Raw genomic sequence first — 16204 nt, forward strand, 5'->3', positions numbered from 1 at the left:
AAACCTAGATTTAAACCTTATTAAAATCATTATCACAAAGAAAGGATAACGGCCTTTGTGTCCATGTGCTCTCATCATTTAGCTCCCACTTGTAAGTGAGAACATGTGGTATTTGTTTTTTTGTTCCAGTATTAGTTTGCTAAGGATAATGGCTTCCAGCTCCATCCATGTGCCCACAAAAGAAATGATCTTGTTCTTTTTTATGACTGCATAGTATTCCTTGGTGTAGTTGTTCACATTTTCCTTATCCAGTCTGTATTCATGGGCATGTAGGTTGATTCCATGTCTTTGCTATTGTGAATAGTGCCACAGTGAATATTCACATGCATGTGTCTTTATGGTAGAATGGTTTATTTTTCTCTGAGTATATACCAAGTAATGGGATTTCTGGGTCAAATGGTAGTTCTGTTGTTAGCTCTTTGAGGAATTGCCACACTGCTTTCCACAATGGTTGAATTACTCCCACCAACAGTGTATAAGCATTCCTTTTCCTCTGCAACCTCGCCAGCATCTGTTATTTTCTGACTTTTTAAGAGTAGCCATTTTAACTGGTGTGAAATGGTATCTCGTTGTGGTTTTGATTTGCACTTATCTGACGATCAGTAATACGGAACTTTTTTCATATGCTTCTTGACCACATGTATGTCTTTTGAATAATATCTCTTTGTGTCCTTTGCTGACTTTTTAATGGGAGTTTCCTTTTTTCTTGTGAAGTTGTTTGAGTTCCTTATAGATGTTGGGATATCAGACCTTTGTCAGATGCATAATTTGCCAATTTTTTTTCTCATTCTGTAGGTTGTCTCTTTACCCTGTTTCTTTTGTTGTGCAGAAGCTCTTAAGTTTAATTAGGCCCCATATGTCAGGTTTTGCTTTTGTTGTGATTGCTTTTGGCATCTTCGTCATGAAATCCTTGCCCATTCCTATGTCCAGAATGGTATTGCCTAAGTTGTCTTCCAGGGTTTTTTATAGTTTTGGGTTTTACATTTAAGTCTTTAATCCATCTGAGTTGATTTTTGTATATATAAGAAAGAGGTCCAGTTTCAGTCTTGTGCATATGGCTTGCCAGTTATCCCAGCATGTTTTATTGAATGGGGAGTCCTTTCCCCATTGCTTTTTTTTCGTCCCCTTTGTCGAAGATCAGATGGTTGTAGGTGTGTGACCTTATTTCTGGGCTCTCTACTATGTTCTGCTGGTCTGTGTGTCTGTTTTTGTATGAGCACCATTTGTTCTGGTTACTGTAGCCCTGTAGTATAATTTGAAGTTGGGTAATGTGACCCTTCTAACTTTGTTGTTTTGTTTAGGATTGCCTTGGCCATCCAGGCTCCTTTTTTGTTCCATATGAATTTTAAAATTGTTTTTTTCTAGTTATGTGAATAATGTCATTGGTAGTTTGATAGGAATAGCATTGAATCTGTAAGTTGTTTTGGGTAGTATGACTAATTAACTGATACTGAGTCTTCCTATTTGTGAACATGGTGTGTTTTTCCATTTATTTGTGTCATCTCTGATTTCTTTGAGCAGTGTAAAACCATGAAATTTCTCGTAGAAAATATTGGAAAAAATCTTTATGACCTCAGCGTAGGCAGAGATTTCTCAGGTTACAAAAAGCTCCAGTCATGAAAGAGTAATTGAAAATATTGACTTTATCAAAATTTAAAACTTTTCTTCAAAAGACAGTGTGAAGACAATGAAAAAGCAAGGCACAGATTGGGAAAATATTCACAATACATACATCTGACAAAACACTTGTATTCAGAATATATAAAGAACTCTTACAACCCAATAGTAAGAAGACAACCCAATAAGCAAGTAGGTAAAAGATTTGAACAGATCTTCACAAAAGAAGATACGTGGATCGTCAACAAACATCTGAAAAGATGCTCAACATTGTTAGTAATTAGAGAAATGCAAATTAAAACTATAGTGACAGTACTGCATACCCACTAGTATTACTAAATGTAAAAAGACTGAAAATACCAAGTCTTAACCAAAATATGGAACAACTGGAACTCTCATACACCACTTGTAGAAATGGAAAATGGTATAATTACTTTGGAAAAAATGCACCCGTTTCTTACAGTGTTAAACATAGACTTACCATATGACCATATTACCAGTTCTACTCTTAGGTATTTATCCAAGAAAAATGAAAACACATGTCCACAAAAAAACTTTATTCATAATAGAGAAAAACTGGAAACAACTCATATATCCCTCAACGGGTGAATGGATAAACTCATTGTGGTGTATTTATATAGTGGGATATTACGGAACAACAAAAAGAAATGAACTGCTGATAAAATAACGCAGATGAGTGTCAAAAACATTATGCTGAGCAAAAGAAGATGAGCCAGGACAACATACTATGTGATTCCATTTATATGGGTTCTAGAAAAAAAAAAAAACTCTAGCAATAAACGGCCAATCACTGGATACTCAAGGCTGAGCTTCGAGGGAAGCTCTGCACGAGGCTGTGCAGGGGGCACAAGAGAATCATTTGAAATGTTGAAATCTTCTCTATCTTGATCATGGTGTTTATTACTTAGGCTTATGCATTTTTCAAAACTCATCATACACTTTAAATAAGTGTGTTTTATTATAGATAAATTAAACTGCAATATAAAGTGATTTAAAAAGCAAAAAAAAAAAATCTAGGAAACTGAAGCAGAACTGGACTCTTAGAAAAACTTCAGAACATCAGATTATTTTTTATCTAAAATATGCACGAAACTGGAGTCAAAGAGCGGAAGAAAGGTTTTAAAAAAGAAAAAGAAGAATTATGATGTCTTCATTTGAATCAAATTCCTACTCACTAAAGTTTCCAACTGCAGTCTGTATCTCAATCCAATGGATTTTCCATTCCAAGTCAACAGTGACCTATTGCTTTTGTCAAGATTCCCAATAACCAAGACGTTAAGAAAGTAATTGATATTTCTAAAATGTTAACTGTTAATGTGACCACAAGAGGACTCAGTGTGTCTGCCAGAGCTGAAGTTATTCCTTTAGAGAAAAGTTTGATCTAAGCCAGCTTTTGTCCCATGCCTCTAAATTTTCAATTAAGATATATTTCAAGCATTCAGGCTCTGTTGCTTAAGCTTTTTTAAGAACATGACTCCTCATTCTGGTGCTTCTGACTTTAGTCAGTTCAGACAGCTTCTTGTTTTTTTCTCCCACCTTGGGGTAAACTTTTAGTAATAATCTAGAGTCAGTTACTCCTTTCTCATCCTGTCCTTATCTCTTCGGGCCCATGGTACTTTTTTGGAGAGGTGTGGTGGTGAGGAACAGAATCACGGAATAGTAGAGTGGAAACGTCATTCTCTGAGTCGTTAAATCCAGTTTTGTCATTTTACAGAGAGGAGAACTGAGGCCCAGAGGAGGAGAGGGACTTCCCTAATATCTCATAACTCTTAGGAATGGAAACCAGCTCTGGCCCCTTGCAGCCCTGCACTGCCTGGGAACACAGCCTGCTTCTCTCTCTGACTTGGGCTCTTTGGTAATAAGAGAGAGACATTTTTCATGTGTTTTCAAGGACATTGCTGAAGAACAAGGAATAAAGGGACCGTGAAGTAGATGTTGCAAAACACGGATACTTGAAAGCAGTCTTCAGTCACTACCTGCATAAATTACTTTGCTAACCCTTTGGGATGAAAATTCCTGTGGCTTGCACATTGCAGAAGAGTTTGAGGTTTTCTTTCTTTCTTTTTCTTTGTTTTTTCTGAAGCTATGAATTTGTTTTGGAGGAGAGACTTTTCACTTTAGCCTTGCTGCAGGGATTTACAGTAATTTTGTAAAAACCATGCTGAAGAGAGAGAAGCCTGTCATAAATCTGATCTGTTTCCTCAGTCATAACTAGGGAGAGCTCACCATCTGAAGCTTTGTAGAGGTGGAGACCGGGTTTGTTGCTAATTGATATACTGTTACTAAAACAAAGGATTGATCTGTCAATGCCTCGGAACTACACAACTATACCCAGTCAGGGCTGCCATCAGACCACCCTATGTTTTATGGACTTAGTGTCTTGGCAGCCCAGAGACATGCCAGTGGGGGCAGTTTCTGCTTTGTCTGCTCATTAAACTCTGGAGACCTTTTCTTTGTTGCTGGGCCAGTCATTCCCACAATCTGATTGGCCAGAGTTGATGCTGTTTGAAATGGGCAAATTTTATACTTACTCTGAAAAACGAGCAATAATTCCAAAGAATATTTATTTAAAAGAGGAAAAGTAACTGTTAAATGAGCAGATTGCCTGAAAAGAGCTTTATCCGAACCTTCTAAGACTAGGACAAAATTTATTGTGGCTGCCAGGTACAGTATTATTCACATTTCAAAAGAGAGAATGATGATATTAATACCTTACCTTAGATAACTGCCTTTAGCCTTTGCACGGCTCCTTAGTATCTGTGATTTACATCCTCCAAATATCCCTATGAAGGTGAAGGTTGGGGTGTGTGTGTTAGTGACTACATTGACTACGTATGACATATTAAGATGTGAGACTTTGAAGTCATGCATTGATTGATTCATCAGATATTTTTGGAGTACTTCCTATGTGTCAGATACTGTAATAGGCTCTAGACTAGAATAGACCACATATACAAATGAGCAGAGCAGACCAAAACTCCTTGCTGTTACAGAACCTACGTTCTAGAGGGGTCCACAGGCCTGCCTTTACATGTGTTGCTGCTGGTTGTGTGACCTTGGACAAGCTACTTATTCCTATTGAGTTTGTTTTCTCATGTGTAACATGGTGTTCTTAATTCCTACTGCGTAACATTTTGTGAGAATTAATGCGACAATGTATGTGCAGTGCTCATGAATGGTAGCCACCAACACGACTGTGGTCATTGCAGTTTGCAGCAGTTCCACTTGTCATCATTGGGTTCCCAGGGAGTCCCCTCTTCTTTGGGAACAGACTTGCTCTCTGCTGCTCCATTGCGATAAAACCAGATGAGGTTAATCCCTGTCCCAGTCATTCTGGAGTTGGAGTCATCTGTATTCCAATTCCACAGCCCAGTTCTCGTCTTTGTCTTCCTTTGATTTAAGCAGCAGCCATACAGAATTAGCCCTTGTTCAGAAATAACACGGTTATCATCCTGTTTCGCTTCCCTGGGGTGACAGACTCTAACGTTTCTTTCTCTTTCTCTTCTTTCAGATTGTTTAGTGTAATTTTGGAACAATTAACCAAAGAAACAGAAGGCGGGAACCACTCTAGCGGCAAGTCTGGAGGCTTTGATGTCAAAGCCCTCCGTGCCTTTCGAGTGTTGCGACCACTTCGACTAGTGTCAGGAGTGCCCAGTAAGCACTTATTGTTTCCTAGAGTCAGGAGTGTGCTGGTTTTTCCTTCCAGGTGGGTCTCAGAATCATTGACTGGTGCTTCGAGGTGAGTTGCTCTGTGCCAGCCAGGGGTCAGCGGACGACTGTGGCCTCCTTCACAGTTGACAGGACACTCTGGCTTGCACTGTCACGTTGGATCCCTCTGACAGCCCCGAGAGGGGGACAGGTGGCAGTTATTGTCATTCTGATTTTGTGGACGAGAGAATGTTCTCTTGCAGAAAGACAAGGCATTGAGGTGAGACCTTGGGTTCAGGCCTTTAATTCCGGTCTATTTTTCCTCTCTGGCGACATGCTGCCATCCACTCCTCCACTCCCAGGCTTGCCCCTCTGAAAGTAGTGTGTTTGTGGATGAGGGTGTTGGAGGACTCAGCTGCCTGCCTTTTTTTTTTTTTTCCCCCAAGTTGGGAGCACCAGAGGGATGGACTCCTGGAAACTGATTGGCTCCTCTACTCTCAGGACGGTGCTACTCAGCTCTGGGGGAAAGGATGAACGCTTCAGCTGGGTACAGGGCACAGGAGCACGTGCCTTGAAGGCTGTTGTGAGAACAGAATGAGATAATGGAGGGAGAGCCCCTAACGGATGTCTGGAGCACAGAGGCTCTCAGTGAGTGAGAGAGAGAGTTTTAGCCACTAGGCCCTACCATACCGCTCAGTGCCAGGCCCCACTGGGCTTCTGGCTCCAGGCCTCCAGGCCAGGTTAAATCATACCTGAGTTGGAACAGATGCCCTGTCTGTGCCCTGGCCAACGGCTGCAGCCTCTTATCCTTCCATAAGGCGTTTGGGGTTGCCTCACTGGGCTCTGCCCCTGACAGGACTCCTGTGTTGGGCACTTCCATGGGTAGAAGTCCTAACACCTTTCTGAGGGCTGGTGCCTCTGAGCAGGAATACGGGATTGCAGGGTGTGCCTGTTTTTCACAACTCATAAAGCCATCAGAAGAACACAGATCACATTTTTTGCCTCTCCAGAAGTTCTTCATGAAGTTTTTATTAAATTTGTTGGCACTTAAAATGCACCAAAAATCCTCTGGAAAAAAAAAATTTCCAAATTTAACATTTTAAAATGTAGGAAGTAGTGTTTTATGTGTACTTGTTTTTCCAGATGGTTCATTTATTTTCATTGAAAAAGATCAGCACAAGTCAAAACCACAGAACTGTGTGGAATCAATTGAGAAAAACAGAAATACCTTGGAAATGACTGGCTCTGTTAAGTGTAACACGATTAAATGAGAAGTTCAGTGAGCAAACATGTTCTTCCAGATTTAGTTGTTATAGCTTAATCTAATTTCAAAGTAACCACGACAGCTTTTTCCCCCAAAGAGCAAATAACAGGACAGCCTGTCTATGGTACGTGTTGCATGCAGACTTTACGGGCTGCGGCTGTGCGCGTGTGTACGTGCGAGTCTCTAGCCAGTGAAAAATCCAAGAACTCACATAGCGTTGTGTTTGCTTCCTTGGCTAATGAGATATTTACTAATCAACTAGTGCAGTGCTCCTAGATATTCTTGAGAATTCGTTTTAAACTGTATTTCTTCCTTTCACCAACAGACATCGCTGTTTGAAATTTGATAGGGAGATTTGTATTTAACTCTCCTGCAGGTCAGCGGGGAAAAGTGTGAGTCTGAGTCTTGTATGAGGACTTTTGAGCTTATATTTTTAACCATCTAGGTAGGGAACATCCCAGTCTCTCATCAAACTCAAACAGGCTTTTGAAGGAAGGGATCAGAGGTTGTCGGATGTGCTGTTTCTAATGCTGGTTGGCAGCCGTGGCCTGCTGATTACTTCTCTAGTACCCGAAGTTGTTAAAAATGTCTAGGAATGTTTGACTGTTTACACTTATCTTGGAATTGTTTAGTCCCTGCGAAAGAAAATCCAGACTGTTCTGTAAGACATAATTTTGTGTGCATGTGTGTATGGAAATATGTATTCATTCAGTGAAACATAAATTTATTTCACAAGGTGGTGAATCAGGCATTTGTGGAGTTCTTAACCACCCACATTAAGAGACTGAGGGAGAATGGGCGGGAACCCAGAGCCTGCCCTGGAGACCAGGCCTCCTGACCCCTGTGTTGACGTCCCCCATTCTCTCCATGGCAACCTCAGCACTACGGTGCTGCTCGCTGTTTAACTTCTTCCCTTCTCTTTCCCTGTCCTTCTGTGTTGGACAGGGAAACATTTATCAAAGTTCAAGACTATCAAAGTGGAAAAGACTCCTAAAGATCATCTGGTCTACCTGCATCTTTTAGACAGGAAACTGAGGTCTGTTGGAGGTCGTGACTTGTGTAAGTTCTCACAGCTAGTGAGTAGCCAGACAGAACCAGACTCACGATCTCCACATTCCTGACCCGGTGTTCTTCCCACTCCTGCCTCCTTCACTAGAGTCCCTTGAGATCCACTGAGATCTACCATACATGTTGAGTATGTACAAAGGAGCTGAATGCAATAAAGTATACATGTTCACAGTCGGATACAACTTTATCATCTCCTAAAATGTGACCAATCTGAAATACAGTAGTTACTCTAAATGTAAAAAATATTCGCAAAGCTTACTGCCATGGAATTTAGAAGAGCTGACGGCTGGGGGTTGATTTTGCATGGCCCACTGGTGTCTCAAGAAAACCAAAACAACAATAGAAACCTGGCCATGGGCATTGGAACGGGTGTTGTCTTTTCCCTTCCATGTGTTCTCTGTAGGAGGAAAAACATATTGAAAATCATCCTAATTGATCATTTTTGAAAAAACCATGTGGACATTTACATATCCAAAGGTGTAGCACCCAGGGTTTTAGTTGTAATAGAGGTTGTAGCAAGTCAGGGTCGTGCTGAGTCTGAAATCCTCTTACTGCTTTTCCCTCACCATCCTGTCCTCTGCCTCCTCCTGTGCTGCTTATCACGGTAAAGGTTTGTCATTATTGCTAAGTCTTCTCTTTGCTTGCTGTATTCTGGTTTCTGATGTAAGCATCTCAGCTTCTTGCATTCTTTTTTTCCTGAATATGTATTGGGAAAGTGAGGTGATAGCAGAAGAGGGAACGTTTGAAGGTAGAGAGACAACAGGGAAGGACAGGGAAGGAGAAGGTAAGAAGGAAAAGAGGGAGCAGCACAGTCGTGCTGAGGTCACGGGGCCATGGAGAAGATGGGGGACACCAATGCAGGGTCAGGAGGCCTGGTCTCCAGGGCAGGTTCTGGGTTGCTGCCCATTCTCCCTCATTCTCTTGGTCCTGCAGACCCAATCCTAATCCTGAGTGCTGCCCCCATCCTTCTTTTCATGACCTCTTTTTCTCTCGCTTGATGGGTAGCCTTACCCACACTGTGGCACTGAGTATAACTCCATGGGTAGCTTGTATTAGGTTGGTGTGAAAGTAATTGTGGTTTTTGCCATTGAAAGTAATGTCTCTGAGTCTGAGGATTTCAGACTCAGCAAGACCCTGCCTTGCTAAGACCTCCATGGCAGCAAAAGTTTTAAATGTAGGAAATAATCGGTTTTTATTCCTCTCTCTCTCCCTTTCTTTTTTTCCTTTTTTTTTTTTTTTTTTTTTTTTTTTTTGGAGACGAAGTCTTGCTCTGTCCCCCAGACTGGAGTTGCAACCTCCGCCTCCCAGGTTCAAGTGATTCTCCGACCTCAACCTCCCGAGTAGCTGGGATTACAGGCGCACACCACCACACCCAACTAATTTTTGTATTTTTGGTAGAGATGGGGTTTCATCACGTTGGCCAGGCTTGTCTCGAACTCCTGACCTCAAGTGATCCACCCACCTTGGCCTCCCAAATTGCTGGGATTGCAGGCGTGAGCCACCTCACAAGGTCAGAAATCGTCATTTCTCAAGTGCCTGTCTCTCAAGACCACATTTCAGCTTCAGGACACGTCTACCTTAATGTTATGTAATACCAACATCAAACTTAACAAGGCTCAAATCACTCTCAACCCTCCCCCTGCCCCTCCCACCTCCCTTATTCCTGGAGAATCTCCCTTTGAAATGCGTAGTTTTGTTGGGGGCACTGGGATTTTGCCTCAAGACCCTGGCTCAAATAACTGGTGTGCTCCATGGGTACCTTCCTCTCATTCTGACTCAGTTGCTGAGTTCTGGTCTCATCCTGATCTTCACCCTTGCTACTCCAGCACTCTTGAACTGCCTCTCTGTGTGTCTGGCCTGCCGCTGTCCTGTTGGTCTTTCTAAAGCCGCTGCCTTTTGCCAGTGGTCTAGTCTGGCTCCATAACCCGGATTCAAAACCCACAACCCTGGCTGCAATCTACTTCTCTTTCCTGATTTTCTTTTCCACTATATAACCACCAATCAAGCCCATGCTGTGCTACTCTCCTCTGTGCTTTTGGTACTCTGTTCTTCTTCCCTGAAGTCGCCTCTCTCCCATGCCCACCTGTGGAAATCCACCCCACCTGGCCTTTGGGCTGTGCCCAGAGGGAAGCTGCCTCAGGGCCCTTTCTTCACTTTGTTCATCCCTATTTGTGACCTGCATGGACCTTGGGGATCTGAACAAAGGATGATGAACGTGGGAATAAAGATAAAGACAAAGACAAAAGCATATATTTGGAAGAAAGGGTCACGGGGCTCCTTGCTTCTAGTTAACAAGAGCCCTGAGCTTTAGAGCCTTTCGCATTTTATTGGGTAAAGGAGATAGCGAGAGCGGGGAGTGGTTGTCGGTAAGCTGCTTGATTTACAGCAGGCTTACAAGACTGCATTCTTCTGACAATAGGCTCTAGATATCCCAATAGATAACCTCAATGAGCACAGCACCAGGGAGTGATTGCCCTCAGCAAACCTGGTTGTAGGTGCAGTTGTGAGTTTGCCTGCATCCTGCATTCATGGTGGCATTCATGATAAACAGTTTGCTGTTTGATCCTATAGCCTCCAGTGGAATGCTGAGTGGGTCACAATCCCTTTGGCCTTCTCAGCTCCCAACACCTATTAATTTTAACTGTTGGATATTCATATAGCATCTGTGTGCTACCCCAGGGTAGAGTTATTTGTGTTTAATTCTGTGTCTCCTAGAATATAATTTTTTGAGGAAGACATTTTACATAAACCATCTTCATATTGCTCCAAAGCACCAAACGTTATGATTTCCACATGGTAGATGTTTAAGAGATTTTGTCAGATGGATGAAGAAATGCATAAATGAATGATGAACTTCGACAGTGGGCAGTCCCCTCCCTAGGCCTTAGTTTTTCCCTCTGTCTAGTGAGGGAGTTGGACTAGATGATCTTGAAGGTTCCTTTTCAGTTTGTCTCATATCCAGGCTTAATATTAATGAAAAGCTTTGAAATATCTCTTTGAATTGTATTACTATGTGTTCTAAATAAAGGAGGCATGAGTAGGAATTTTATATATGAGTCATTGGAGTACCTTCCTGGCTCACAAACTTATTTTTTTTTTTTTTTGTCTTTCCTAGGTTTACAAGTTGTCCTGAACTCCATTATAAAAGCCATGGTTCCCCTCCTTCACATAGCCCTTTTGGTATTATTTGTAATCATAATCTATGCTATTATAGGATTGGAACTTTTTATTGGAAAAATGCACAAAACATGTTTTTTTGCTGACTCAGGTGAGTAATGGGAATTATAGCTAACTTAATTAAAAAAATTTTTGGTTTTCCCCAAAGCAACTTTCATAGTTTGGGGAAAATCTAAAACAAAATAGGAAAAAAAAAATGCCCAATATACCAGCACGTTTACTGAGCCAGTTCTCAGTATGAGCTGTGTTCAGAATAGATGAGAATTCAGTCTCCCTTTCCACCCCGATTTCCTGTGTAATGTGTCCTGGCAAACAAGATGAGAGACCTCCAAAGTAAAAACATGAGGCAAACCAACAGCATTGTGCTGTCTAAGCCTAAGGAGGGTGCTGTAAGCGCAGGTGCAGAGGAAAAGAGCCATGGATTCTGACAAGAGGAAATGGCAGATTCCACTAAGGAGGGAGCATCTGAAGGGAGCCTTGAAGGACGAGCAGAATCCTGAGGCATCGCAGAGGGGGCGGTAGGGTGTCCCAGGCTCTGGCGAGGATGCTCACCTTCCCTGGCTTGGATTTCCTGATGTTTCTGTCCTGAGTGGTGCAGCCTGTTTGCTGTGTTTGCAGATATCGTAGCTGAAGAGGACCCAGCTCCATGTGCGTTCTCAGGGAATGGACGCCAGTGTACCGCCAATGGCACGGAATGTAGGAGTGGCTGGGTCGGCCCGAACGGAGGCATCACCAACTTTGATAACTTTGCCTTTGCTATGCTCACTGTGTTTCAGTGCATCACCATGGAGGGCTGGACAGATGTGCTCTACTGGGTAAGTACCCTGGGGAGAGAGTTTGTGGAGGGTTCTTTCCTTGGATAAGTGAGTTTTATGAGCTAGAGCCACTGGAGAGGTGGCTGGAAGAGAAACCCTGAAGTCAGTTATCTGGGAAGGGAAGCAGACGCTGTCTTTACCAGCAGCCTTCATCATCCTGCTCCTCGAGGGCCTTAGTTTCAGTTGCAGGAAGCTGCTGCACGATGTTGGCTTCTGGCTTTAGTCTTCCACTCCCCAGTGCTGCCTGAAGACCTGGTGCCAAGGGTGCCCAGTTGTCCCCTTTGGAGGAACTCCAGGAAGCCAGGGCTATCCTGATTCAACTCTTAAGAGAGCCAAAGGGTCACTTTCCAGGTAACGAGGCTCCTGGACTGCCACAGGCTAAAGTTAATCGTTTATACATCAAGGCAGGTTGTTCTACTAGATCCTAAAGGGAAGAAAGGGAATGTAAATCGGATCCCTTTAGTGCTTTCCGTAACTCAGTATAACCTTAAACCCAATGTGAGTGTCTCCCATGATAATATTTCCTGTTCTTGTCTTTAGTATTACCATAAATTGGGCCAGCACAAACCCTTAGCTATCTTCTTTTCTATTTGAAGCTACAGAGCTCTGGCAGAAAGGGTAGGAATGGCATGTAGACTTCCAGGGCTGGTGGACCCATCCAGCCTGCCATGAAAACAGCTGGACGCTCTTTCAAGGCGGGGGTCTGATTCCTCTTGTTCCCGATAGAGCCAGAAAGATTTGCTACATAAAAATAAGTGCTATAGTATTTTAACAGCCATTTCCCAGGGCTGAGTTTGTTTGTTAGAATGTAAATAAAGCTCACAGAAGTTTAGAAATTGTTTTCCATGGTATAAGAGTTGCTGGTAAAGACAGCTAACATGTAGATTTTGAGCCTAAATCCAAGTCCAAAGGGGAGTAACCAGGATTCCAATCATGAGTTGTTAAAAGGAAATTAGTAATAAAGTACTTCTGAAGTCAGCAGCTTTTAGACAGAAGGCCTGTAAATTGAGAAGTAGCTTCTGATAGTTTCTAAATTTTAGATACTTTTTAGGATTTGCTGTTCCTCCATAGCTTCAGAGACTGTAACAGATAATGGTTATAAATAGGTTTTTGCTTCCCTTCGCCAGCTCACAGGATTGTAGATGTCCCCATATATTTAATATTAGGCAAAGAAGGTATATTTTTACCTTTAGTCCCCGAAGTGAGTCTAGTTTGATGAGGTTTAAGCATCACCAACACGTTATATCTTGTTTTTCCTACTTCCCTTTCTTTTTCTGATTGTCACAGGAGTGTGAGAGAGAGAGAGAGAGTGTGTGTGTGTGTGTGTGTGTGTCTGTGTGTGTGTGTATGTGGGGGAGGGGGGTATGCACATCTGTTATTTATATTCGTAAAACAATGTCTTTTCATGAAGAGGAAGGAGGAGGGGGATGGTATTGGCTGAGCCAGGGGCATGGCTCCCGTATGCAAGAGGGCCCTCAGGTTAGGTGAAGCATTCATTTTTGCTATTATTTCCTAAATTGCAACTTCTGGTCAGATTAGTTGAGATCTCAATTCCAGTCTTCCCTTGAAGTTTCTCATAAATAGAAAAAGCATCATCACAATAGCCCAAACTCTGATATTTCCCCTCCCCAGACGGTACAGAATACAACATTTTGATTTTTAAAAAATCAAAATCTGTGACTCGTCTCAGCTTTGTTTTTCTCTCCATTGACATGGTGAATTGTCAACTGTGGATCCAACATACCTTGACTAATGAACAATTTTATACTTTATGTTATATTCCCGCACATCGATTCTCACAATTTTCCTGTTGCCAAGCAAGTGTAAAACCTGGGAGTAGATGATTAAAGGAGAGGGAACTTCAGGCTCCTGGAAATAAAAGTTTCCACTTGCTTTCCTGAGAAGGTTTAAATATCATCTAGGATGATATAATTATTATTTTTATTATTAATATGACAATCACATGGTTAATAATTTGACAGTATAATTGCATTCTCCATGAATTACACAGCATTTTTATTCTGGTGGAGGATCTCAAGTCGTTTATAAACTTTATCCCAGTCTATATCCCTTTATAGAAGATCTGGGATCTTGAAGATGGAGACAGTGGAGTAGAGACCATGGAACATTCCCTGGGTTCTACAGCAAATGGTTGTGGTCCTTGATCTAGAACAGAGGTCTGCAAATCTTTTTATAAGGGGCCAAATAGAAAATGTATTTGGTCTTGCAGGCTCCATGGTCACCTTGGCAACTATTCAGCCCTGCCACTATAGCTAGGAAGCAGCCATGGGCAATACATCAGCACATGGATGTGGCTTTATTCTAATCAGACTTCATTTATGGACCCTGAAATTGAATTTTGTGTGACTTCTCTGTGTCATGAAATATTTTGTTTTTGATTTTTTCCTCCACCAACCATTTTAAACTGTAAAAATCACTTTTAGCTTGAGGCCATATAAAAGCAGACAGCAAGCTGGATTTGGCCTGCGGGTCATGCTATGGGAACCCACTGGCCTAGACTAGAACCCAGCACTCTTTCCTTGGCATTCTTCCACCTGTCAGCAGTTTATGAATGCTTCCAGAACACTAGGGGGCAGCTAAGTAATGTCTTCCCGACTGTTCTGTAAGATCTTACTCTCTGAAACACATCAGGATTGTTTTTAATTACCTGTTGATTGTATTTATTAGCTCATCATAGAGACAGGCAGGGGCCAAGGAACCAAGCCTTCCTAATATTTCATGGGCCACAGTCAGCTGGAAGCCACACCACTGTGATACGTAGCAGGACATCCCTGCCCAGCACGGTGCCTGGCACCGAGCAGGCACTCAATAAACACAAGTGATGGGCATCATCCTTCAAGTGTACCAGGCATATTGCCTCATTAGTGTAGATGTGCCATGTTTGAATATCTATTTTTATCCACAACTAGGGCATAAAGGGAACATCTTGGGAGATAAAAAGAGATTAGATTTTAAATATTGACTACAAGCACATTTCTGAATCCTTTAGGTGTTTACATATGGTAGACAAAGTCTTTGCAGGGCATTGTTTTGCATCGAGTCAAGTTTATATTCAGTCAGCTTTCTCAAGCTCATTTATGCCTTGCTTCTCCCTAGCGTCTGGAAAATGTCTGGCAGGGTCTTGAGAAGGGAATTACGGGTGGGTCCAATATGTAGAAAGGCACACTTAGAACAGGACTATTTGGATGTGTGGGAAGTGGGATCATTAAGTTCTGGCGGAAAGAAACCTATGGTAGAGTTCTTTGATAAAGTGAGTTCCATAAATATAACTGAGCTGTTGTTTGACCCACATGTAAGTGTTTGTTGCTCACAGAGGCAGCAGGGTGTAGGGCAGGGGAAGAGTGCTTGTTTAGGCTGGTTGTGTGACCTGGAGTAGGTCATGGAACCTCTCTGGGCTTCTCAAGATGCAGAATTAAACTTACATGATTTGATTTTTCTCTTCAACTTGGAGGAAATTTTTTTCCCTTCAATTGAAAGAAGTTGTTTTTAAATGTGGGAAATAAAAAGTATTGGTTTCAGGAGACAGCTATCCAGATAATTTCTGGTGTCTTGCTTTAGCACTGAGCTCTTTTCTCAGTGCACACTCCTACAGAGGTGCTGGCTGTCAGACCTTCACAAGAAGTACTCATGGTCAAGCTGACAATCTCCTTCATCCAGGGCACCTAGGAAGTTTCTCAATAACCAGCCGAGGGCTTGCCTTTTTCTTATTGCATGCTCTGGGGAGTTAAAACCAGTATACCAACTTTCCAGAAGTGTTTTCAGCAGCTAGAAAAACAGCCTTGCATTGGTCTATAACTTGAGACATGAATATGCATTTCAGCCTTTTATTTTTATTTTGTTTAATTTTTTTGAGATGGAGTTTTGCTCTGTCGCCCAGGCTGGAGTGCAATGGCATGATCTCAGCTCACTACAACCCCTGCCTCTGGGGTTCCAGCTCCCAAGTAGCTGGGATTACAGGTACTTGCTACCACGTCCAGCTAATTTTTGTATTTTTAATAGAGACGGGTTTCACCATGTTGGCCAGACTGGTCTTGAACTCCCAACCTCAGGTGATCCGCCTGCCTTGGCCTCCCAAAGTGTTGGGATTACAGGCATGAGCCACTGCACCTGGCCCATTTCAGCCTTCTAAAAGAAGGAAAACTGAAGCTAAAAAGAAAACTCCTGGGCACCAGATGACACCCCTTGATGACTTTGATACAAGATTTTAAAAAATTTATCTAAATTGAAGTCCTTCAGTGGAAGCCAGTTTCTTCATTGTTGATAAAGACCATATAGGCAAAATCCCAAGCAGTCTTTATTTTCATGTGGGTATTTTTGGGAACAGCGTGCATGTTCTGATTTTTCTTTTGTATATGTTAAGATCTAAGAAATGCTTGGCTCTGCAAAGGGACTTGGATTGAGAAGGGTTCACTGGGAGCAAGACTGGCTCTCAGAGCTGAAGCTTGTCTCTTTTGCCCCACCTTCTGACTTCGAGATTTGGAATCTCCAGGGGACTGTGTTCAACTCCAGCCTTTCCCTCCAGGCCTCAACTGTCATTCCAAGTGATACTTCTGATGTGAGCAAATGTGAATCT

At 42.2% G+C, this 16204-nt stretch overlaps 2 protein-coding genes across 16 annotated transcripts in view; one reads left to right on the forward strand and one right to left on the reverse strand.

The window, feature by feature from the left end:
• Positions 1-16204, reverse strand: part of TKT (transketolase) — a 643634-nt gene that overhangs the window by 418159 nt on the left and 209271 nt on the right. The gene's annotated exons all lie outside the window — the stretch shown is intronic.
• The window catches only part of CACNA1D (calcium voltage-gated channel subunit alpha1 D), a 329318-nt gene that overhangs the window by 164726 nt on the left and 148388 nt on the right, over positions 1-16204 (forward strand). For all 15 annotated transcript variants that reach the window (XM_050781055.1, XM_050781057.1, XM_050781052.1 and 12 more), the window contains exons 5-7: positions 5150-5292; positions 10734-10886; positions 11414-11610. In XM_050781055.1, coding sequence (XP_050637012.1) covers positions 5150-5292; positions 10734-10886; positions 11414-11610 — 493 coding nt within the window. The remainder of the gene's footprint in view (positions 1-5149; positions 5293-10733; positions 10887-11413; positions 11611-16204) is intronic.

Source organism: Macaca thibetana, chromosome 2, assembly GCF_024542745.1.
Source record: "Macaca thibetana thibetana isolate TM-01 chromosome 2, ASM2454274v1, whole genome shotgun sequence".
NCBI lineage: Eukaryota > Metazoa > Chordata > Mammalia > Primates > Cercopithecidae > Macaca > Macaca thibetana.